Source organism: Chelonia mydas, chromosome 5, assembly GCF_015237465.2.
Source record: "Chelonia mydas isolate rCheMyd1 chromosome 5, rCheMyd1.pri.v2, whole genome shotgun sequence".
NCBI classification, from domain to species: Eukaryota; Metazoa; Chordata; order Testudines; family Cheloniidae; genus Chelonia; species Chelonia mydas.
The window spans coordinates 57,022,198-57,046,257 of NC_051245.2; the positions used below are offsets into that span (position 1 = coordinate 57,022,198).

Here is a 24,060-nt window from a genome sequence, read left to right on the forward strand (position 1 = left end):
GCTTTAACCATTTTTAATGGTGGGATCACATCTCCTGCCAACATAGCTGCCGCTGCTGGTTGGGGGTAGTTTAATTATGTCGACAGGAGAGCTCTCTCTCTCTCATCACCATAGTGCAGCTACACAAGAGATCTTAGAGCAGTGCAGCAGCATTGGTACAGCTGTGCTGCTGTAAGGTCTCTAGCATAAACGTAGCTTCAATCTCCTAGTTGGTTTCCATTCCCAGCTTGTGTAACTGGTCTTGAAGTACAAGGCGTTGCTCAATAAAGGGTTGTGAAGGCCACAGAACTCTATTATCAAAAAGTAGAAAAAGTGAGTCTAGGAGTCCTGGGTCCTTGGCTTCTAGCCCAGTGAACTTTCCCTTAGGCCAAATGATATTTTGATACAGGAGGTGGGTAATACATTTTGCCAGAGGTTCAGCTGCGTGTGGTATGCTGCAGCAGGACTCCATGGCAGTGTGTTCATTGTTGGAATACTGAGGGACTTTACTGGTTAGTATCTAGCAAGCTCTACTTAGCAAAACACAGATAGGAAAGGGGAATTATTAACAGCTTATAACTGCCCAACATGCATGAGGGCAGCAAAAGGCACCTTCCTGATCCCAACATCATCTGCTGCTCTTCCAAGTTCCAGATGCAAATCAGGGAAGCACTAGTGCTCCCCCGTTCCCTGCAAACAAAAAGCAACTGTAAAATTTTGAATAGGGGGCCACAATGGCTCCCCCTATAACTATATATAAACTTAGTATCCTAAAAATTAGTGCTTTCCTATGTGGGAAATTAGGGTACAATAGGCTAACTGCCACCCGTCTTGATAGGTCACTGGGATAGCTGCACAGCAGCAGCTAGTGGGCCTGAAGCTTAGTGCTTGTGGTGTTTAAATGGCTGATCTCTCAAACCACTGGGGGCAAAAGATCTATCTGGCTTTAAGATTAAACTCAATGAAGTTTATGGAGGAGATAATATGATGAGATAACATGGTTTTGGTAATTAAATATTCATGGTAAATAGGCCCAATGGCCTGTGATAGGATATTAGATGGGGCGGGATCTGAGTTACCCAGGAAAGAATTTTCTGTAGTATCTGGCTAGTGAATCTTGCCCATATGCTCAGGGTTTAGCTGATCGCCATATTTGGGGTCAGGAAGGAATTTTCCTCCAGGGCAGATTGGAAGAGGCGCTGGAGGTTTCTCGCCTTCCTCTGTAGCATAGGGCACGGGTCACTTGCTGGAGGATTCTCTTCTCCTTGAAGTCTTTAAACCATGATTTGAGGACTTCAATAGCTCAGACATAGGTGAGAGGTTTTTTGCAGGAGTGGTGGGTGAAATTCTGTGGCCTGCGTTGTGCAGGAGGTCAGATTAGATGATCATAATGGTCCCTTCTGACCTAAATAAAAAAATCTATAAGTAGTTCAAACTGAAGACAATCTCAGGACTGAGCCCTATGATTATAATTTCCCAACTTGTCATGTAAATAGTAAAGTGTTAAGTCTCATGTCTTCTCTCAAATAATTTCATAGCAAAACTTTTGTAGCTGTCTACATAAAGCACCTCAAGACAAAGGGTTTTTTTGTTAAAAAAGTTTATTTTCCACAAGGAAGAGCAATAGGAAAAATTAAGTTGTTTTCCACTTTTTTCTGAAATCAGTCTACAAGGACATATTCAGCACCAAACTGAAAGTACAAACAGCCATAGAATATAATCCATAAAGCAAACATTTAATATTGCACTTTGTTTCTCTTAACATTTTGGATTTTACTCATTTTTTCCTAATTCAAAAATCAGGAATCTATCTTGAATACTGGGCTAACAACTGTGAAGCTCACGTTTTAGATCAGGAATTGACCAATATTTATATAACAAGAAGAAAATAATGCCTCTAAAGAATTGTGTAAAATACTTTAATGGAAATGACTGACATTTTTAGAACTTTGAATCTGATCACACTTTGATGCAGTGCCAAATGATATTGGTCAATCCTACTTTGTATGTCATTTTTCATTATATTGTGATAAGTATTTAATGCTATGCATATCCAACAATTGTTCCCTAGTCTGTTTCAAACAAACAAAAAAGGAAAAAAAAAAAAGAAAGAAAAACCACCAAATGCCCTTTTATGCCAACAAACCCATCAGTTTTTTTTCCTTTTTGTGGCGGAGGGACATTCAAAAAAATGGTCTAGTAAGATTAAAAAAAAATATTCACTCAACTTCCTTATTATCCAGCATACTAGTTTGCTTGCTGAAGCCCAAACCCTTTAACTGAATCACTTAAAACGTGACTCATATTTTCACTGGGTTTTTTTCACCCTGTCATTTTAAACATGAAGTGTTTTCCATGTTTTTATAAAGGCCACTTATGGAAAAGCCTATTTTGTTTTTTTATAAAGCCTTAAAAGCAAGACAGCATTCCATCATTCCACCATGCCAGAGACTTAACTTTTATCTTCAACCACTTTGTAATACATGGCATTAAATGATAGAATAGACATGAATGTTAAACAGCCAACCCAACAAACACTACTTTTGTTAAAAATCGTGCTTGAATTCTTTCTGAAAAAAGTTTATTCGTGAACAGCTTTTGCAAATGAACCTACAAAATTCTTAGTGCCTACATCCTGATACTTGTGCTAATGGATCCAATGGTTCTCTGCCCTTGTCCCAAATACTCTTGACAGTTTACCCCTTCCACATTGTGCAGGGTGGAAGCCCCCAGTCTTCAAGTAGTTGAAGTTTTCTACATATAACGTGGCTGTACAGTTACAATCCTTTTGCTTGGCTACATGCTTTAGGTTTGAGGGCATGAAAGGGAATGCAATCATCAAGGCAAATCTCTGCTAGCTAATATTCTAGTAGGGCTGGTAATTTTGATATTCTGGCCCAGTTTCGTTTTTCTGAGAATCTTTTATTGTTTTACAATTTTGTAAACCCTGAAGATAAACACAATACAAAGTGCACAAAAAACTGAGCCATTTCACCAACCCTATACTCTTCTTGCACTTTAAAATATACTTTTAGACTAGAAATTCACTATATATGTATAGATTTGGTGATTAAGTAACTATGTATAAAAATAAATTCAATTTCCCTTTCCACCCTCACTGGTTGAGAAACCTCACTATGAATCATGGACAGTACATTACTATTTCTTGTTTTAAACTCTTCCTTAACTGCTGGCTGGTGTCTGCTGGTGCTGCCTTCTTTTAAGCTTCAAAAACTTGACCAATCTCTTCTGAAGTTGCAGAAAGATAAAAAGGGTGCATTTGTTACTTATGGGCATGTCCCTTTTCTAAATCCCCCTCTCAAATAAAAACCAAAGGGAAAAAAAAACCAAAGAAAAAGTAACAGTACAAAACAAAACACAGATAGCTCTCCAAGGGTTTGGCAAGTGATGAGTTCACCTGAGATTAAGTGATTTTAGGCAGTCTGTAACAAAATGCTTCTTTGCGGTAATAGTAGAAAGGCAACAAATTCTTAAGAAATCAAGAAGGTATACAATCTTGCAGAAGTCTATTATTCTCCTTCTGTGTTTTTTCCCCCATATAACTGTTGCTTATCTACTACAGTAGGCTGCAAAACATACAGCAAGAAGGATTGGCTTGAAGGCATTTGATGTTCGTAAATAAATCCACAGCTGAAGAGGTGATACACGATCAGTCTACTAGGACAATTCTGAGCATGTGCATATGCAGGTAAAGTCCAGGCTACATTAAATTAAAAGAAAAAAGTCAGTGCATTTGTCATCTTAAAGTTTGTTTTCAAAGCTTTCTTTTTGCTCCTTGTTGTGCAGACCACAAACAAGTTAGAAGGGGTAACAGTCCAGCATAAAATGAGAAAAAGCTGTAGTGACACTGAACCGCACAACATAAGAAATGTGCATGTGCAAATTTTCAAATCAGAAGAGGAAGTCATCCCTCTTTTACAACATGGTGAGTGTTCTGACACATTACCATAGGCTAATAAGGCTGCTCCTAGTTATGTGCCAGTATTTAAAGGGAAAAAAGCTCAGGTCTTCAAGCATGTGGAGCAGTCCTATGATGTTGTAGGCTTCAAAAGCATGATCACAGGTTGTTTTCACTTATTCACCGTTTTACAGGCAAGAGCAATACCACTTCCTTTGAAAGTATCTCTCTGATGTGACGCCTTGATCCTCAACACGGCAGAGATACGACTAAAAATCCAAGTCAACTCAGCTAGTGAATAATTCCTTCAACGAGAGGGACAAGATGGTCTATCATCTGTGGGCTGATCTGGGTTTGGATCAATCTGAATGGAAGGAAAAAAATAGAAATTTAATTTTCAACTTAAAAAAAAAGTTAAATACTGTGCCCAATCTAAAGGTCACTAAAGTCAATAGAAAGTGACTAGCTGACTAATGAACTTTGGATCAGGTGACCAATGTTCCATATTGGCAGGAAGCAGCGGCCAACACATCCCTTGGTCTGCGCCGCTTCCCACAGCCCCTATTAGCCTGGAGCGGCGAACCGTGGCCAGTGGGAGCTATGATCGGCCAAACCTGCGGATGCGACAGGTAAACAAACCGGCCCGGCCCGCCAGGAGGACTTACCCTGGCGGGCTGTGTGCCAAAGGTTGCCGATCCCTGATGTAAACAATGAAAATTATTGGATAGAAAAAACCCATTACACAGTGTCATTAGTAAGGCACAAGCAATTTTCAGTTATTTGAAATGTGCTGAATAGTTTGCTTAAATTATATTTTATATATGAAACAAACACTTCTTGCTAATGCTATCATTGAATATTACTCATGAACTTATACTGATGTACTCCACTGATTTATCAAATGCAGACATTTTGCTTGAAAAGGTAGAGAAATTATCAGTAAGTCATTTTAGTTTTGGTCAAGAACTATTTTAGAACAATTTCACAGTTAACCAATTTCCGCCATTGAGGTGTTTCAAGGTCATGTAGCCTTGCTCTCCCTGCTTCTCATTTTTTGTAACATACTATCTTGAAAAGAAAAACTAAATGCCTGATTTTAGTTATCTTACATATATATTTTAATGTACAGTATTGCCACCTGTCACTACTATTTAAGAAATGAATAGGAGTCAAACTTACGACCTTTTGAAAAAAATCTCACTAGGTGCCTCTCTGCATATATAGGCAACTAAATATCTATGAAAATCTGGCTTTGAGCTCCTTTCATGAAAAATGGATCAACAATACCCAAATCAATAGTGGATCAAAATCCTTGGTATGGAGTCTTTAGCATTACAAAACACCGCTGATTTGTTAGTATTCCAGGTATGGAGTATTACCATTCTACAATCTAAACTAATAATTTAGAATTGACAAAAGTACAGCTAAAGAAGGTAACATGTTAAAGGATAAAAGTATTTGTGCGGAATAAAAAAAGAATAGTTTTCCTTCTTGCAGTTACAAACATCACTCAACAGGCACAGATACTGTCTGCTCATTCCAGGGTGTTTTATAAAGCTTAAAATCCATCCCAAGTGGCATTGAAGAATCTTGTATTTAAGGCAGATTTTAAATCAGCCTGATCCAAGCATGTCACTTCTCAGCTGGAAGCTTATTCTACAAAAGTGGATTCTGATTTATGAAAGCCCTGCATCAGAGGGACTACAGAGAATAGGAAGAGACAAGCCAAATAGCCAGCACTACCTGACCTGAGATGGCAGGCAGAAAAACTAATCTGAAGGAGGTATGAGATATTCTGGACCTAAACAATGTTAAATGCTTTCCAAATCAACAAGAAACCAAAAAAAGTCAACTCAGTACTTGAATGGTAACCAACCAAAAGAATTAAAACTGGAATCACAGGCCTAGTGCTGTAGCTATGTCCAGTTAGGCCTAATTGGCCAAACTGGGATCACATGTTAGTAATCCAATAAATGAAAGTGACCAATACAGCCCTGCCCCCTTTCCTATCAAACTATGGTTTTCTACGTACTATTGAAGTACCTACTGATAGTCAAAGGACATATTACAAATGTAGTTGTATTGTAAAAGGTAATTACAAAAGAGAACCTGATTCCAGTATAAAAAAATCAATATTTTGGATAATTTGCAAAAAAATTGATGGAATTAGCCCCTAAGAGACTAGAAGCCCCTTGGCAGACACTTGTGCTAACACTCAAGAGATCCAAAGCATAGATAAACTATCATGCTGAATATACTACCTTTCAAACATGGTGAAAACTGAGGGTAGCCTACATCAAGGGATATAAGATCAAGACTGATGATATAAATATTATTTGTCCTGGTTTACTATTAGACTCAAGGTTACTGGCCCAACAGAAACAAGAGTAAAAGTGATAAAAGAATAATTAGCTCACTCCAGTAAGAAATTTGAAAGACCATAAGGAATACCTCTTACTCCTACTTACGTTAGTGTAAGATGGTGCTTGGGAGCTCTGGGGAAAAAAAAAAAAAACAAAAACCAGGCTATTTCTGTTGTAGAGCCTACCTATAGGACTAGGGCCAAAATTTTCTTAGCTAGGTGTCTTAAGTTTAAGCTCTAAATCCATATGTAGGCACCTTGAAATAAAAAAAAAAAAAGTGGCCTGATTTCATTTTATTTAAGTAGAGATAAGCACTTGCAGCTACCACTTTATAGGCCAGATTATGTTGTCTGCTACACTGATGTAAATCTTCATTAGCCAGTGAAGTGAATGAAATATACCAGCATAATTCTGAAGTAAGTGAAAGAAAATCTTGCTCCATGTTTTTCTTTACTGATTTATATTATTTTAGGGTGTAGAACACAAGTTCTCATTTTCTGCTTATTGAACTTTCTCCACTAGAATGGAGAATGCAAAAACGCAAAAAACAGACTGTTGTGGCTAACTGCATTTGTTTGCTCACCTCTGAATAGAGAGGTGGAGGCAGAAAACGAAACTCCTGGATATATGCAAATAATGGTCCTTGAAGTGCCCTCTCAAAATCATCACAAGCAGCTATGGGTACAAGGCTGGACTGCCTTTGCTCCTCTGTGACCACTTCTGCATAGCTAGGAGGTGCTGTAGGGAAAAGGTACACGCAGTTCGAACAACAGTTCTTATGCATGTCAAAATACATAACATAACAAATATTAAACTTTATAATTTGCACTAGTAGGTAAAAGTGCTCAGTGAGAGGTGTTTTAGTTTGTCTTGTATGCAACAACAGTCCATGCTAATTAACTTAAAACTAAGAAAATAAGTTTACACTAAGACATGTTGAGAATTTTCATTTACTTTGGCTTGACTGTCTCCCTGAAATCCAAACAGGAAACCCCACCTTTTCTATAGGGGGAGCAGGGCAACCTCCATTCTTCTGGATCCCATACAGGGGCTCTCCATGAGCTGGGATTCATACTGGGAGCTGGGCTGAAGACTAAGTACACCAAAGGATGGAATAAGGATGCACATCATTCCCCCCTCCAGTCATGTGGAAAATCCCCATAAAAAAGGGAATATAGACTGTTACATTTCCACAAAGCATCTGCTACCAAGGATCCTGGGGTCACAATGAGATCTTGGTAGCATAGCTGCAGTGAGCTGTGCTGCCGCAGACAGAGCAGGTGTGGAGGTACTCAAATTCCACACAGATGGCCCTGTCCTTTCGTACATCCTGTGCACTGATTCCATTGAACCTGCCAGTTGTTGGGGCAGATAGGGGAGGCAAAAAGGAACTCTAACCCCATGGTAGAATAATGTGGAGGGGATCTCAACAAGGTAGAAACCCTGAGAAGATTTCCTCTTGCCCTGTGTCTGTGGGAGGGGATTATCTAGGTCTTAATAAATCAGTGAAGTGTTAGGGTAAAAAAAAAAAAAAAAAAAATATCAAGAGAACAGTGAATTGTTTGGGAGTTGTATTGTCAAATTACCTTCAGGTCTTTCAGGCAGTGTCAGACCAAGCCAGTTCATATTCATGCTACACTGGCTGCTTACACTTGACGTTCTGCTGCCAAATGGGTGTAGAGGAATAGTACCAATGACAAGTGGTAAATTAAGGAATAAATCCATTGCTCCAGGAATATCAACATACACCTAAAAAATGACAAAAAGACCATGATTAAATCCTGAAACAAATGGTCTTTGTGGTTTTGTATGAGCCCTTTGTCTGATTTAGTGAGCTAAATTCTGCTCTAAGATCCACATGGGTCTTGCTTCTCTTCCTCCTTTTGGCTCAATCCTGAAAAGTGCTGACCTCCCTGAAGTCCAACCAAAATAAATGGAAGCTGAGGATTCTCATTATCTCTCAGCATCAGAGCCCAGCTGCACAAATCTTTCATTTACATTATATATCTGCTTAGCTGATAGGCAAATATTTTAAGATTCGCCCTGGTTCTAACCAATCACCCTTAGTAAATTTCCTGTTGTGATGTGCATTTGGAACTTAAACTATTCATTATAATGCAGCAAAGATTACTGCTGAAGATATGTAGGTTTCACAGCCAACTAGCTAAAAATATCTAAGTTTGTTTCAAACTTGTGTGGATGTCACCTTGAAAATTATTCATATCATATATGCTTTGAGACAATCTAAGCATTTTACTTACCATTAGTGAGTATTCTACACGGATTATACTACAGTCCAGGATAGAGGGGGAAACAGGTGGAATTTTCAACTGTTTGCCATTCCAGGTCTCCGTTTTCCCAGATGACAGGGACTCCCCACGCAAGTTGGCAACAAGCTGTTTTACTTCCTTCATTTTTCCTTTGGCATAGAATGCCTGTGTTTGGTAAATGGCTGCCTTTGGCACCACCATACGGGAAGAGCAGTTTTCAATCTCAGCAAAGATCTGAATTGATTCACCTGGAACAAAACCGAATTTCATATTATTCTTGTTATATCACATAGCAATCTAAACATGGTTACAATGGGCCAGATGCTGCTCTTACTGAGCTTACTGGCAAAACACCCATTGATTTCAACAGAAACAGAATCATGCACAACATAAGCAAACAACACAAAATGTGCAGTTTATGTACTATAACAACTTGAAGACAGCTACTGCACGTTCTGTTTTGATTAACACCATTCTCACAAGTACTTATTATTTACATATGGCTATACATGTAAAAGGGTACTTTTTAAAAAATAAGTCTTTTGGTTTTATAACCGTTCTGCTACGTACCTGGGGTGTAGCCCTTCCTTTCAATTTTGGCACTTAAGGATATTGGGCCTGAGGTACAAAACCAACAACAGAGAGTCTTTTCTTTTGTGCCTGCTTGGGGTGACTGCAAAAGAACAATAATAGATACCCATGATTAAATTTGGGTTCAGTGCAGAACAGAAGTAGCTCTACATATCTTTTAGTCAACATAGAGGAATAACCATTGGAGTTTAAAGGCCAACTCTTGCTGCTTCTTTTACTCATGAAAATAGTCCTGTTCACTTCAATAGTATTATGTAAGTAAAGCAAGCAAGTTTTGTCCTAAAAAGTCATCCCAGCACTAGCAGTGGTAATTAACCAAAGAGCTACCCATGTCATGCTCATCCTCAACTCTGACTTAATTTAAATTAGAAAATACTGTATGTGTGACGGTTAGTGGTTTTTAGCCCATATTTCCACAACATACTGTCAGTATTACTTTCTATATAATAAACTGTAATTAAGACATATTCCCACATTCCATTTTACTTTTGCAAAATAAATAAAAAACCCAAACCTTGACTACTTGAATATTAACATTTCCTTTCCTTCTAGATTTATCCTGCTGCCATTCCCATCTAAATCAATGGTATTTCTGTTGTTGCCTTACATGAGATTAGGGTTAAGACCCTGATCCAAAGCCCACTGAATCATCTAAGAAAAATCAGATTTTTTTCATCCATACACAAAAGAAACCTATTTCAATGGACTTTATTTTATTGCCTACATGGCCATTTGAGCAAAAAAGAAAAGGGATTTTAGGCCAGATTGAAATGAGTGCCTCATGGAAAACATCTTAATGCAATATCCAAACAGTTTAGTAAAATAAAATTTAAGAAAAATATTCTACAGAATTGTGATAATTTCTCCCCATTGGCAGACAATATCCATATTGAAGTTATGAATAATGCACTGTAGTACAATTTTACTTTGCATTTTTAAGTTAGCAGTCTGTTGTTGAAAGATTCATAGGAGTAACACTGCTTCTCAGAAAACAAATGATTCTTTATTAAATCAACAAAGAACAGTTAATACAATTTTCTCTTGAAAGAGAGATTTCATAGTTTATCATGTATGCAGTTCACAGCTTAAGTTAAATGTAGATAATTTAAAAATAAGCAACTCCAAGTACTTGAAATTAGTTTTCAAAATGTCAGCTATTATGAGTTGCTCAAATCTGATATTTAAAGCATAGCTGCAGTTTAACGAGCATATTAGTAAAAACTGAAGGTTTTGATGTTGTTTCAGTTATACTTTTTTTGTATGCCAAAAAAACAAAACAATTAGTAATTCTGTCAATTCTTACCAGTAATGAAGGAGTGTTGATATCTATATGTTCAAAGACTGTAAATTCCTTCTTTAATTTTACTGGTAAAAGCCAAGGCCTGTGCAATTCGGCTTTCACCCAATAGCGCACACTGCCATGTCTGCCTTCGAATGAGGTAGCAAGTGGTCTGTGCAGGACACAAAGGTCAAAATTGAGTAAATCTTTATACTCTCTTTCTAATAGTGATACAACTGATCAGAATAAGAATCAATAAGTTGTACTGTATTGTTTATGCTGCATAATATTTAAGCATAACTTATTTGCAAAGTTTCCATATTTCAAAAGGGATTAAGTTTGGGAGAAAAAATCTCTGTAGTTGAATTTTAATTCATTTTACAGTAGGTATGTTGAAATTTTCACTATTATCATAGGAATTTTGCTGGAACATGCCACCAGGATACATATTTCCTTTAAACTTACAAGAAGCTACTTTTAAATCTGGAATATCTTAAGTTCTAGGACAAAGTAAGGCTAACAACTGGTTTAAAATTAGTATTAATTGCTCCATTTGCTATCTGTGGTAGTCTATTTTGTACATTAACTACTCTGGGTACAGTTTAATTGGGCCTACATTCCTATCGTGTCTGATTCTTCCTTATCTAGTTTAACCTCTTGTTCTTGTAGTTGACTTTAGCTCAAGAAAACCTAGTTTAGACACTCCAAAAACCTACCTGACCAATCCCTATATTTCTCTAACATTCTAAAATAACTAAGAGCCTCAAATCCGCAGTATTCTGATTTCCTGACTTGTACTTCTGTATTTCTATATCCTAGAATTTCACACAAAAAACAGGAATTAAACACAGCCTCACTGTCCTTATGCAGTGCTAGAGTAATTTCTTTCAACCTACAGTTTGACACCTCTATCTGCACATCTGAGAAGTGTGCTTACTTTTTCTCAGTGCTATTAAAACCCAAGTTGAAGGCTTTTATCCATCACTCCTGTTTCTCAACATCACCCTATTTTTTAGCACTTAACCAGTGAGTTTACTCCATTTCTTGCTTTTTATCTTTATACCCTCCACTTCACTATACTAAGTTACTCTTCAGGCTTTTATCATCAGTTCTCTCTTTCTAAAGTTCTTCATCATGAGCTAATTTCATGGTTGCTTTTAAGTCATTAACACGGGGGGGGGGGGGCGCGGCGGGAGAGACTCTTTTGACCAGATCTTGTAATAATTTACCTTTTTTCCATCTCAAACTCCTACATCTCCTAAGTACAGTACCATTGCTTTTGAACTCCAAACCTACTACTCAGGTTGTTCACCCGTATCATGTTTACTTCTTGATTAATTTCCTAAAGTCTAGTCCCAATTACAGAATGGAAAAACATTTTTCGCAAAATGAGAACAGAATTTTGTGAACACACAAGCACAGTCTGTGTAATACAGTTTGACATAGATTCGAGTCGAAAGAACATTCTAGATATTGGTAAATGATGTTCTCATCTGAGTGCCCAGTGCCTAGAATTCCAGAGGGGTCTTTTTGAATGTGTTTCTAGTCATAGTATAGCATTTCCAACAGTATCACATTAGTCCAACTGAGCCTGAGAAGTGCTGAGCATCTGCAAGTTCCATCAAAGCCATAGGAAATGCAGGTGCTCAGCATCTCTAATAATCAGGCACTTCATTGGTTTTAATGTGGAAGTTAGAAAACCTTGGATAAATACTATGCAAGTTCGGATATCCTATCTCAATTACTTCTGTACTTTTGTTTTATATTGAAAGTCTCCATCTCTCTGCTTCTGTTCTTCCTGATCTTTTATGATCACTCTCTTTCTCTCTCTCATTACTTAGTATCCACTGATATTTGAGTTAAGCCCGTGATGTTGAAATCTCCTGTGTATAAATAATTTCAGATCTCCCATTTTGTCATATTTGCATTTATGTACATTTTAGCATTTTCTAAGAGGGACATCCCATTTCTTTGTCTAGATTACATTTTATTAAAGTATTAACATTGCCTGACCCAATATTGTTCCCTGCTATCTATCCATCCGCTTGTTTCTACCCTGCTTTCTGCATAACCACCCTCTTGGAATATATATGTCCCTTTGCCCCCATTTACTAGTCTAAACTCTCAAAGGTGTCTATCCCCATCTGTTTAGATGTAGTTCACTCTGTCACATCTGTTCCAAATAAACCCAAATAGATCAGTATTAAATTATCTTCTTATCACTAACTCTGCTTATCTACAAGGCTCCAGTAGAACCTGGATTCAGCAGGAAGTGATCCCAGAAACTTTGCAGGGTCCACTGGTCAACTGGTTTCTTTACCCTCTGTATAGTGAGTAAAACATTGCATGGTATGACCAAATGGCACACATTACATTTGCAACAGCTCACAAAAGGAAATGATTGCTTCCCTTCAATTAATAGCCCTAATATTCAAAATGTTGCCACTTAGAATAAAAATAACCTCTTTAATAGTTTAATAGGACTATGTTCTTGTAGCATGTTTTAGTGGAATCCCTACCACCATTGAAAAGGGTTTTATTTATTTATTTTTTTTTTCATTTTTTCACAACTGGAATTTTCCATAGAGTGCTTGTTTTCATAAGGGTATGTATTTCAACATTATTGCATACAGCATTGGTATTACATGTGGTACTTACGTCTGTGGAAGCTCAAAGCTGAATGCATATTCATGCCTTCCTGAATGAATAGTGTTGAGGCCTTCTTCAGAATTGTCATCATCTAGAAGGAAAAACACAGTACGTTATTCCACCTGTTAACATTTTACACACCACAGTATATTACATAGGTTTCTTGTTTGTATTGTAAGGGATTAACATCTAAACTCTTAAGAATGGTGATATTTCTTACTAAGATACAATCTATCTGGACTCAATAAAACAAAAAATTGTTAACTATAGGCAACACGTTTAGAATCTATTTACATAAAACCATGTTAGCCACAATTTTAATACAGAATATTCTTGATTTCAATGTAGGCTTGGCTATGACTATTACAATTCCAGCATCTACTTAAACATATTACAAAATTATAATGGGAATCACTTTTCAAATAGAATTTCTAGGTGTCTTAAATGAAATAGCTTAATGATATTCAAAAAGTAATCCCATGTTACACTGAATATGGAGTCTGCACCAGAAGATTAAATTTAGCAATTCATCTTCCTTTTATTTCCTACCTAGCAACAGACTTCAGAACTTAGAGTCAAATAATATCCTGTTCTGTAAAGAGATGTGGGAAGTACTAGCAAAATCAAAGGTTGTGGAAGGGTGGCTACCTACTACAAAATAATCAGCATTGTTTAAAGCCAGTCCATCTGAAATGTTTAACTTCAGATAGGTATTCAGGGAGGATCAGAGTTTTCCTTGTTCCAGAAAAGTTGACCTTCCTTGTTCTTATCTGTGATTCATAGATGTTACGCTGGAAGTGCTAGCAAACTGTATTTTACTGTGAACTATAAAACTTGAGAAACAGCCAAATTTTTCATTTTGAGGGGAGCCTATTTTAAATATAAATACTTAAATGCAAATTAAGTGAGCTGATAGGATGTGGCAAATACAGATATACCTCATTGATAGCTCCCCCCCAAAAAGGGGGCAGAAAAAGGGAGAGTCCTTCACACCCCTGCACTCTTGACTTCCACTTTACCAAAAGTGATATGAAAGAGGTATAATATCTACAGGATCAGATCATCTACACCTACTAAGGGAGATTTATGCACATCTCCAGCATTCAATGTCCCAGAAACTGCATCCTAGATTTTCACAAGGGCATTTTAGTCTTTATCCTTTTTATTTTTTAATCATTTCCTGGCACTGAAGTTTCTCTCCTTCTCTTCCTTTCTGCCAGCTCAGCACTCCCATTGAGTCTCAGCAGCAGCAGCAAAGCTGTGGTAAACAAGTGCTGAGCTGTCAATCACAGACCAGACTAGAGCAGGAGAGGACCGGCCTAAACCGGCGCGAGCAGCTCCCCAGCCAGCCAGCCGCTCATATACATACCGTATACATTACACGAGCGCGTTTGCTCAGCACCTCCCCCACGCGCAACCCAGCTTGGCAGGCCGGGGGGGGCCGCCCCTTGCCCGGGCTTCTGCTCCGCCCGCTGCCTGGCAGTGGCGTGCCGTGCTCCTTGCCTGCTGGGCGCCCAGTGCCGCCTCCCCCCACGGGCCGGGAGGGACCCAAATCACACCACGGGGGCCGGCAGCTAAACTGCAGCCCGGCTGGGCCCCGGCGCCCCACTAACGCCACCCTACCGGCCGGGCTCCCCCGCCGGCCTCCAGCCCTGCGCCTCGGGGCTTTCAGAGCCAGGCGCTGGTTCGCCTGGGCGAAGCGTGGGCAGGGGGCGCCGGAGCACGCCCGCGGGGGTGGGGGGGATTTGCTTCTCCTCCCTAATCCCCCACCCCCATGTGGCCTGGATCACTGGGCGCCCCCCGACCCGGGCCCGCCAGCCCGGGACTAAGCCACGCGGGTCGCTGTACTCAGGCCAGAGCCGCGCCAGTCTCGGCCTCACGCCTGCCCGGCGTCGAGGCCCTGCTAGCAGCGCAGAGCGGGTCTAGCCCGAGGGGCCGCAACCGGAGCAGCCGCCGGGGGGGGGGAAGGAGAGGGGGATCTGCCACCCTCCGCACGGAGAACAGCTGCATTAAGAGTGAGACTGCGGGGGGAGGGCCCGATCCTGCTCCCCCCGTGGAGCCTCTCAGTTCCCCGGGGATCAGGCCCCAACCGCTCCGCGGCGCTGGGGAGAGGGGGCTGGGCCCCGGGAGGATTCCAGCCCCAAGCAGCAGCGAGCAGCCACCGCACCCTGCGACCCGGGACTAACTGGAGCCTGCTAGCTACGTCCTCGTCCTCCGCCGCCGCCACCCCCGCTCCACCCGGCTTCCCTCCCTCCAATTAGCGGCTGGCATCGCCTTAGCAACAGGCTAACAAACCCCACTAGGCCAATGACTGAGTGAGCACTGGGCGTGGTCTCTATTACCAGGCTAGGCTGAGAGGTGCCGCCGGAGCTAAATCTTTGAAAGTCCCTTTCCATTCAGCGCAAAGTGCACTGTAGCAGCAGTCCCTGGCTGAGCTGCACAGGGAGCGGATGGCTGAGCTGCTTCAAGCTCGCAGTGTAAGTGAATGCACAAATCACCGGCGTTTACGCAAACACACACTGCGCTTATCTACAAGTGCTTCTCATTTGCAGACCTACTTCACCTTCTGTCTCCTGCTTCCCATCCAAAAATAGAGGTATGTGAATGGTACTGGTGGAGAGACACCTGAGGTATATAGTCACACATGCAAAGTCATTCTTGCTTTTGAAACAGCCATTGGGAACCTCTGTGGACATACTTGTGATCATACACTCTGCTCTGAAGCATGCATACGTTTTTGCACTTCTCTGTGACGGGGGTGGGGAATTCTGGGATTGCAAATAGGGGAGAAGGCAAACACACTTTGCATGCATGAAATGTTTGCACGGTAGGAAAATAAAGAGCCTTTTACCTCTATGCCTCTACCAATTACATCTACCTGCTTCCTCCATGGTAACTGAAACCCTTTCCATGGCTGTGTAAAATATATGATCTAGGGTCAGTGCAACATACGCTATATAACTTCTTTACTGATATTTATTTCTTAGGGAGGGAAGGGGGAAAATACCCTACTCATACACTCATCTCTGCAGCAAATATACTGCATATAGATGTAAAAAGAGAGAACAGCCGAAAATTACACGAACACTTCTAACATCATTTTCTTGTGCTAGGAATTAAGTCATCGCCATCACCTGACGCGTGTAAACCAATCTGCTAAGAGGAGAATAAGCACCCCCTCCCACTCCCCAGTACTGGTCCCAAACAGGATTGAACCGCTTCTAACAAAGGGTGGAAACTTCAGAAAAACAAGCTTAGTCTCCTATACTTCCACAATGTAACCATCCAAACAATAGATGAACAATCTGAAGACCCACTCCTCTCTTGAAAATGCTTTATTCCCTTTTCCTAACCTAAATTAGACCCTTTTCCACAGTACTTTTCATTTCCATTTGGGCTAGCACAGTAGGTTTCATTGAATGCAGGTTCCAGAACTCCCTAACTTAGAAATGATGGTCTAATTATATAATAATGGACTCTAAATGGCCTTTCAGACAGACTTCTTTACAGCTGTCTCACTGACATTTAGTGTATAAAAAAATTCAGGTATTTTACTAACTTTGTTTAAAGCAAAGGGAAAAAAAACCACACGTGGAGTGCTGACTGCATATGTCAAAATAAACCACATGGAATCCTTTATCTGCCAACAATTATCCATCCTTGAAGGATTATCAATATATAATTTGAAAATTGGGATTGTTTCCGTAAATGTCAAAAGCAGAATTCTATGCATTAATTATATCTCAGTATGTATGACGAGATTACCAAAAAAATCCAACCACCCCTAAATAATTTACATCTGATTTCTGCTCCAGTTTTTCTTAATCCCTAGGGAGGCAAAAGCCTCCTAATGTCTAATCAGATCCATAGGACAAAAGTGTTTTTACATTAAAAAAATGAAGTCCCCATGCATTGGAAGTGCGTATGAAAGAGGCTCTGTTTAAGGGCAGGTAGTTGGAAAAAGTCTTGTTTGTAGGCACTTTGCAGATGGACCTCAATGCAGTTTTAACAGTAAATGTCCGTATAATCAAAATCTAAATCCCAGAAAGAAGCATTGCACTTTTACTTTCGTATTTGTTCTGGCTTTTAATACCTATACATTTAAAAATAAACAGGTTGTAATAACTAACAAGATACAAAGCCGTACCCTCTTGCATCCAAAACGACTGTATATAATTTTAACCAGTGTAATAAAATGACTTACCTCTTTCGTGCCCAATTAAGATGTCTTTATGGTTGAAATATTCTACTTCTTCAGTGTAATTCTGTGTATAGGCAGTGTTGGATCCAGCATTTCTAGATTCTGTCCAGCGTACTTTTGCATGTCCTCTTGCATGAATTTTAAGAGATTTTACTCTGATTTCCCCAGTAACTTCTAAATTGACCCTTCCTGAGACTGTGTCCCCACTAGAATAGACGGGGACATTGCTGTCATTGAGACAGTCAAAGCTTATTGTCAAACTCTTCACCTTTCCCAGCACCATGTTTTATAACAAAGTCTATAAAAATATATTGTAAGAAAAAAAAACAACGGAAGTCAAGATCTCATATGAAATGTGATCTTCACTTTACACTGATCGATACCTCTGCCGTGCAAAAAGCTTGCAGGCAGGATCAGTGTATTCTCTACAAACACTTCATTGGGATTGCTAAAAAGTAACAGCACTAGATGCTGTTCACAGCTACTATCCAGCTCTGTGGTCTCTGTACAAAGACGGGCTGGTTGCAGCCTGCCAGCTCACTTAAGACTAGCTTTGTGAAAAACAACCGTAGTGCGCATGAGCGGGCCGCTGCTGCTTCCCTTATAGGTGTAGCATAGAAGACGAGCCTGGGGCAGAAGCTAGTATCCTCTCCATTGTGTGTCTCCCCTGATGGTGCTCGCTACCCTAAACTCTTTTAACAAGCCCTGCCGATTAGTACCAAATAACCTCTAATAGCAGACGTGCAGCATTTTATTATAGCAGTAAGGATAGGGGGAAGAGTGGGCTAAGAGCCAGAGCTTCAAACAGCAGATTAAGGACACAGCCACAAGCCCAAACCTCCCAAAGCATTTGCTTCTGGGTAATGCTGTGTTGGAATGGGGGTGAGGGAATTTGGACAGAAATAAGGCACATATTGGGGGTCTGGGACATCCTTCATCCCAAAGAAGAGATTTTGGCTAGTTCATTTAATTCACTGCATCTGGTGCATTCCAGAAGGCAAAATATTTGCTCTTCAGTTCAGAGTATTTCAGTGAGCCAGGAATAAAAGTCAATCTTGACAGTAATGGTTTAGCACCAGCCAGAGAGTGGGATGAACTCCACCAGCATCAGCGAAATCCCTCTTCCATTCTTCCCATTCAGTTCAATCTGGTGCCGGAGACCAAGAGAAGAACCCCACATAATTTCAACCTATTCCACTGGTGATTACTCTGACCACTCCTGCAATTTAAAAAAAAAGTTGATTTTTAACAGGAAAAGGGAAAAATATCTTTAAGCCTCCGTGCTTACCCCTTACACACAATTAGGTCAATTACAGACACAATCTACAATTTTCATTCAGATTATATCTACTTCTGTGTCCTGTGCCACCTGTAGGAATACAGCTGAGTTTAAAATCCCCCAAAAAGGTTTGGCATGAATTTATGTATCAGAAAGACTTTTTTAAAAATAAAGATTCTGTGAGAACTGGTGCAACTTGATATATAGATGAAAGAACAGAAAGTTTCAAACACTGACTTCTGAAATTAAGCAAAGCCTTCCACATATCTTGCATGGATTCAAAAAAATATAGCACATTTGTGTGCTAAAAGACTTTAAAAAAGCAACCCAAAACATAAGCATCAGGCATGCCTTAATTAGTGCGTCTAAAAGCATTGTGCAAAGCAACTTTTTAAACATCAAGCAGGGTGAAGTTTTTATTGTCACATTTTAAAATGTATTTGTTATACAGTAACATTTGATTTGGGGGAGGGAGAGTAGGGGGAATATTGTCATTGCTTGACCAAATTGTCTAGATTAAATTAAAGGCTACATTTCTTTTTCTAGTCCCTTGTTTATTGAAATAAGCATTTCAGCATGATATGTAATTTAAATGGTTAATGTTAAACAGATTAATATGTTTCAGAGTAGCAGCCGTGTTTGTCTGTATTCGCAAAAAGAAAAGGAGTACTTGTGGCACCTTAGAGACTAACAAATTTATTTGAGCATAAGCTTTCGTGAGCTACAGCTCACTTCATCGGATGCTTATGCTCAAATAAATTTGTTAGTCTCTAAGGTGCCACAAGTACTCCTCTTCTTTTTTAGATTAATATGTGTTGACAGTTATATTGCTCTGATTCTGTGAATTATGTATCTAAAATAAAGTTCAGAGAAACAGCTTTGCTTTGTAGCATTGTGCCTATATTATTTTCTTAAGTAAGTGTTTTGCATTTTCCTTTGGTCGACCTCTGGTGGAAATTCTCATGCTGTTTAATTTGGGAGACTTTGTGCTATTTCCTTCCAGTCTCTTAATACATTTTATGTTTCTGCACCATCTTGTGGTAAATAGGGGGAACTTACACAGATACTTTGCAATGGTATTTCATCCCTTTCCTGGTGGTTTTGTTCCCCTACTCCCAAATATGTGTGCAGACAGTTTCTTCCATGTGCAGATCTTCCCTCTCCATGTGGAAGGGAGATGGTCATCTGCTTCAGTGGGTCTGTTCCCCTCCTTGAATCCTCAGAGTTCCCTCTATGGGTCTCAGGTCTGCTCTGGGACAGTAGCTGAAGACTGGTTGGGCCATGTATACTCTTACCTTGATGCCCCCTCCCACAAAGATCAGGCAGAAAAGTTAATACAACCTGGGCTGTGTTGTCTTTTCTGTGGTTTCCCTCCAGGGATTCTGGGGGCAACCATGGCCAGGAGAAGTCCATGTAGCTGCGCCCCATGGCACTAATCTCCTGCGGATCCACTGGGATCTACCAGGTTTGAGAGCAAGCCCTGTGGCTCGTACACGGGGAAAACTCCTACTAGTCCAATGGAACAACATCTATGGAGATTTCCTTCCACAGAAGTTCTTCTCGTGTTTTTTTCCTACCTGGGAAGGGAATAAAGCCCACAGTATTTTTTAGACTACATAGCACTTGCTGCTCTATTATTTTATTTTCGAATGTATTTTCCTTCACTGTTGATGTGTTTTGTATGTATATTTGTGCTCCCTGCTTTGGTCATTTGAGAAAGATCAAATGTCCTGTTAGATGTTGGAGTGATACCAAGTACCACCAACTGCAAGTGCAGCCCTAAACTGCTCTCCCCTCTCCCCTCCCACCACCCGCTGCAAAGTGGGGCATGCTGGGGGCAGGCTATTTTGGGCTGGAGAGGAACCTGTGGGTAGCCAAACAGAGGATGCTGAAAGTTAGAGCAGCCTCTGTGGCTGCAGGCAGAATTCAGGCCTTCCAGGCTGCTCCTGCTTTGTTGCATCTCTTGGGAGACGCAGCCCGCGACTGAACCCCTTGAAGTTAGTGGACCATCCAAAGGGACCAAGGAATTCAGGATCAGACTGATAGTCTCTGAAACTTTCAGATTTGCATGCACTACACTGTTGGTGTTTTGGGTTTCAACACTGCAGGGTAAATTTAACAAAAAATGTCCTCTTTCAATTTTTAAAAGGAATTGTAGTTAACGTGAAGTGGGCCAGTTTTCAGGGCCAGTCCCAAATTCCTGTGCTGGCTTGCTCAAACAAGGCTTATTTCCAGTTTCAGCTAAGCCATGGAACATGGGGTATGTCTCCACTGCAATCTAAGATGTGACTGAAGGTTTACCCATGCTAGCATGGTTAAAAATATCAGTGTAGATGTAGATGTGGCAGTGTGGGCTTCAGCGCATGCTAGCAATGTGAATAGGTACTGAGGGTCCCCGGCATGCTTATACAGACCATGCTGAAGCCTGCACTGGCACATCCACACTGCTATTTTTAGCTGTACTAGTGCAGGTATGTCTGCCCAAGCTCCAGTCACACCATGGATTGCAGTAGAGACATACCCATATACTCCAGTTACTTCTGGTCTGGAATGAGCCACAAGAGACCAGGTCCATGCAACATTCCATCCCTGAAACTCCATTAGCCCCTGCAACCTACATCTCAGCACTACAGAAAGCGGCTCTTTTCCTTTCCTGACGCACAGCAGTCTCCTTAGGCTTCCAAGCCTGGAGCAGTGACCCTCCTCCCTCATCTTCTCCACCCAGCAACCTTTCCACCTGTTTCTCCCCCATTCCCTCTGCTCTCAGTACCCTGACTCCACCCTCTGCCTCTTCCAGGCTCTTACACCAACTCCCTGAAGATTATAGAGTTTGTGGCTTGAGAGTGGCTGCATCTGCTCCCACTGGTGGTGGCAGGCACAATCGCAGGTCTGCTAATTTTATTGCCAACAGTGTCAGGTTAAAATATTTTTGGGGCCCCGTGCGCTAAGGAATTTGGGCTTTTCCCCATCATCACTCAGATTTAGCCCACCGGCCCATTCGTCATGACAGAAAGGTAGCTGATCCAAATCTGAGTGGCACTGCGACCCTGCTCTAGTTCTGCTCCAGCTTCTGCTAGCCCTGTGCAACGTCCACAGGGGCGGCTCAGCAAAGTACTCCTGCCCCATACATACCGCACCTCACACACAGATACCTAAATGTCCCTACCACTTCACATATACCCCAACAACCCTGCATCAGCCCCCAATTATCCTGAAAGCTCTCCCACATGTCCCAGCAGCCCTGACATAACTCCCACTCACCGCAGCCCCCAACAACTCAGCTCCTCTAGTCACAGTTTCTAACATCTCCCACTCCTGCTGACACCCTCCCAATCTCCCTGCAGCCCTCTACAACTCCCTTCCCACTCAACCTATAGCCCCACCCCCCACCAATACCTTGCCCTCAGCCCCTCACCCACTACTCCCGGGACCTTCCTGGCTATTCACTGACGCCTCCCTGACTCAGCGCTCCACTCCTGTCCTGGGTTAGGGATGCTCTGCCCTATCCTGGCAGACCAGCGGCTCCACTTACTCCCATCACCTGCCCTGCACTCACACAACATGGGTCAAATTTGAGTGAGTGGCATTGCCAGGTTGCAACACCACTCCCTTCACTCAAATTTGGTCAACCCTGAGAGGCGCTACAACCCCATAGACCAGGTCACGAGAACCACTCAGGTTTAGCCTGTTACCATATCACCCATCCATATCTGGTGGTCTGGCTCCCTTGCCCCTCCCCCCCGGCCGTCCTGAGATGGGCCCTGTGCAAGTGCATATTGATTACTCCAGGCCTGATTCCGAGTCCCAGGATATTAGATGTTTGTCTTAAAGTACCAGGCCTTGGATTCATGTGATTAGGTAAGAATCTCATCTTTCATTGTTAAAAGGTACATTTCTGGCCCTCAGGGTAGTGGAAAAAAGCTTGAAAATGTGATCCAAGTGCACCCTAAAGGCTCAGAAATTTTTCTGAAGACAAAATGAGCTCAGTGTGTATTATTTAAGAAAACTGTCATGATTCTTTGAGGCCTACTCCTATGATTTTTGAATGCTTGGGACTGGCAATACTGTAATAAATGTGTTTTTAATTTATAAGGGGGGAGTCACACGCAGAGGCTTGCTGTGTGAAAGGGGTCACCAATACAAACGTTTGAGAACTACTGACCTAGCACCTTCTCTAGTTCTCTGTTGCCTCTCATCCAGTCCTGCTTGCCACCAAGGATACAGCACACCCAGTTTGTCACTCACCCATCCAATTCCCTTCCCAACCTGCCACCTATTCACTCTGCTTGTCAGCTATTTAGCCTTTCTCCCAACTCACTAGATACCCATCCCCTCTTCTTCCCATCCTGCTTCATCCACACTCACTCCCTTCTGGGCTGCTTTGCCACTCATTAAGCCCTTCACCTGTCTCTCACCCAAGATGCCACTCACCTTCCCACCGTTCCATTCACCCTCCCTACCTGCTTCTATCCAGACTTGCATCCACCCCCATCTATTACCTTACCATTGTGAATACTATATGTAATTTAAATATGTAACACTAAACAGACTGATGAATGTTGAAAGTCATTACTGTATCTGAATCATTTCAGCATATATATGAAATAAAGTTCAGACCAACAGCTTTGCTTAGTGGCATTGTGTGTGTGCATGCCTATACATATAAATAAATCAATAAGTCATTAATATTTGGCCTTCATGTAAATTCTAATCTGTTTTGTCCTTGAGATGTTATGCTATTTTCTTCCTGGCTGTTGAAAATATTTATGTTCTATGCCATCTTGTGGTAAATATGGTGAACTGCCTGCCTTAGTATCTACCAGTCTTCCTCCTACACACTTGTCCTCCAAATCTGTCACCAACAATCATTGCCTCTTGCCCTTTGCAACCTCAGAGTCCCATATCTTTCTCCACATAACTCCCACTACAATATTCCCCCATTCACCTGCTTGTTTAGTGTCATCTCTCTCCACAATACCCATTCCCTGGCCACCTGACAGATGTTTCTGTTTTTAATTTTTTTAACACCTCTTCAGTCACCATGAAAACATTTCTATTAAGATAGAATAGCTTCCACCCCACCCATCCTTTAAAAAAATACTTAATCTGGATTTAAGATACTTGACAGTGGGTAAAATTTTCTAAAGTGCCTATGATTTAAGAGGCTACATCCCATTGAGTTTCTAAGGCCTGTTCTACACTTAAAAAGTTTTCTCAGCATAGTTATATTGGTTGGGCTTGTTAAGAAAAATCACTCTCCTAACTGAGATAGCTATGCCAGCAAAAGTCCTAGTGCAGACACATTTATACCAGCAAAAAAAAGTATTTTTGTCAATATAGCATATTTTGTTTGGGGAACTGCTGTAAGGTATATTGGCAAAAGAACTCTTTTGCCAATATAAGCTTCATCTACACTAGGAGGGTTTGCCGGTATAGCTGTGCCAGTATGGTCGTATCAGCAAACCCTTTCTAATGTAGATAAGGCCTAAGATAGGCAGGGCCCACATCATGTAAAGCTTCATAGATCCAA

The 24,060-nt window shown here is 40.9% G+C and overlaps 1 protein-coding gene across 6 annotated transcripts in view; it reads right to left on the reverse strand.

The window, feature by feature from the left end:
* Positions 1-1,775: 1,775 nt before the first annotated feature.
* Positions 1,776-24,060, reverse strand: part of ARRDC3 (arrestin domain containing 3) — a 29,147-nt gene continuing 6,862 nt past the window's right edge. The window contains exons 2-9 of one of the 6 annotated variants that reach the window (XM_007054070.4): positions 17,255-18,470; positions 13,060-13,141; positions 10,426-10,573; positions 9,102-9,204; positions 8,523-8,779; positions 7,848-8,010; positions 6,845-6,999; positions 1,776-4,262 (exon numbers count right to left, since the gene is read on the reverse strand). In XM_007054070.4, the coding sequence (XP_007054132.1) occupies positions 4,206-4,262; positions 6,845-6,999; positions 7,848-8,010; positions 8,523-8,779; positions 9,102-9,204; positions 10,426-10,573; positions 13,060-13,141; positions 17,255-17,534 (1,245 nt within the window). In that variant the 5' untranslated portion in view covers positions 17,535-18,470 and the 3' untranslated portion in view covers positions 1,776-4,205. Of the gene's footprint in view, positions 4,263-6,844; positions 7,037-7,847; positions 8,011-8,522; positions 8,780-9,101; positions 9,205-10,425; positions 10,574-13,059; positions 13,142-14,124; positions 14,391-17,254; positions 18,471-24,060 lie in introns of those variants that run through there. The other 5 variants (XM_043546798.1, XM_037903223.2, XM_027830472.3 and 2 more) reach the window with 5 other exon arrangements.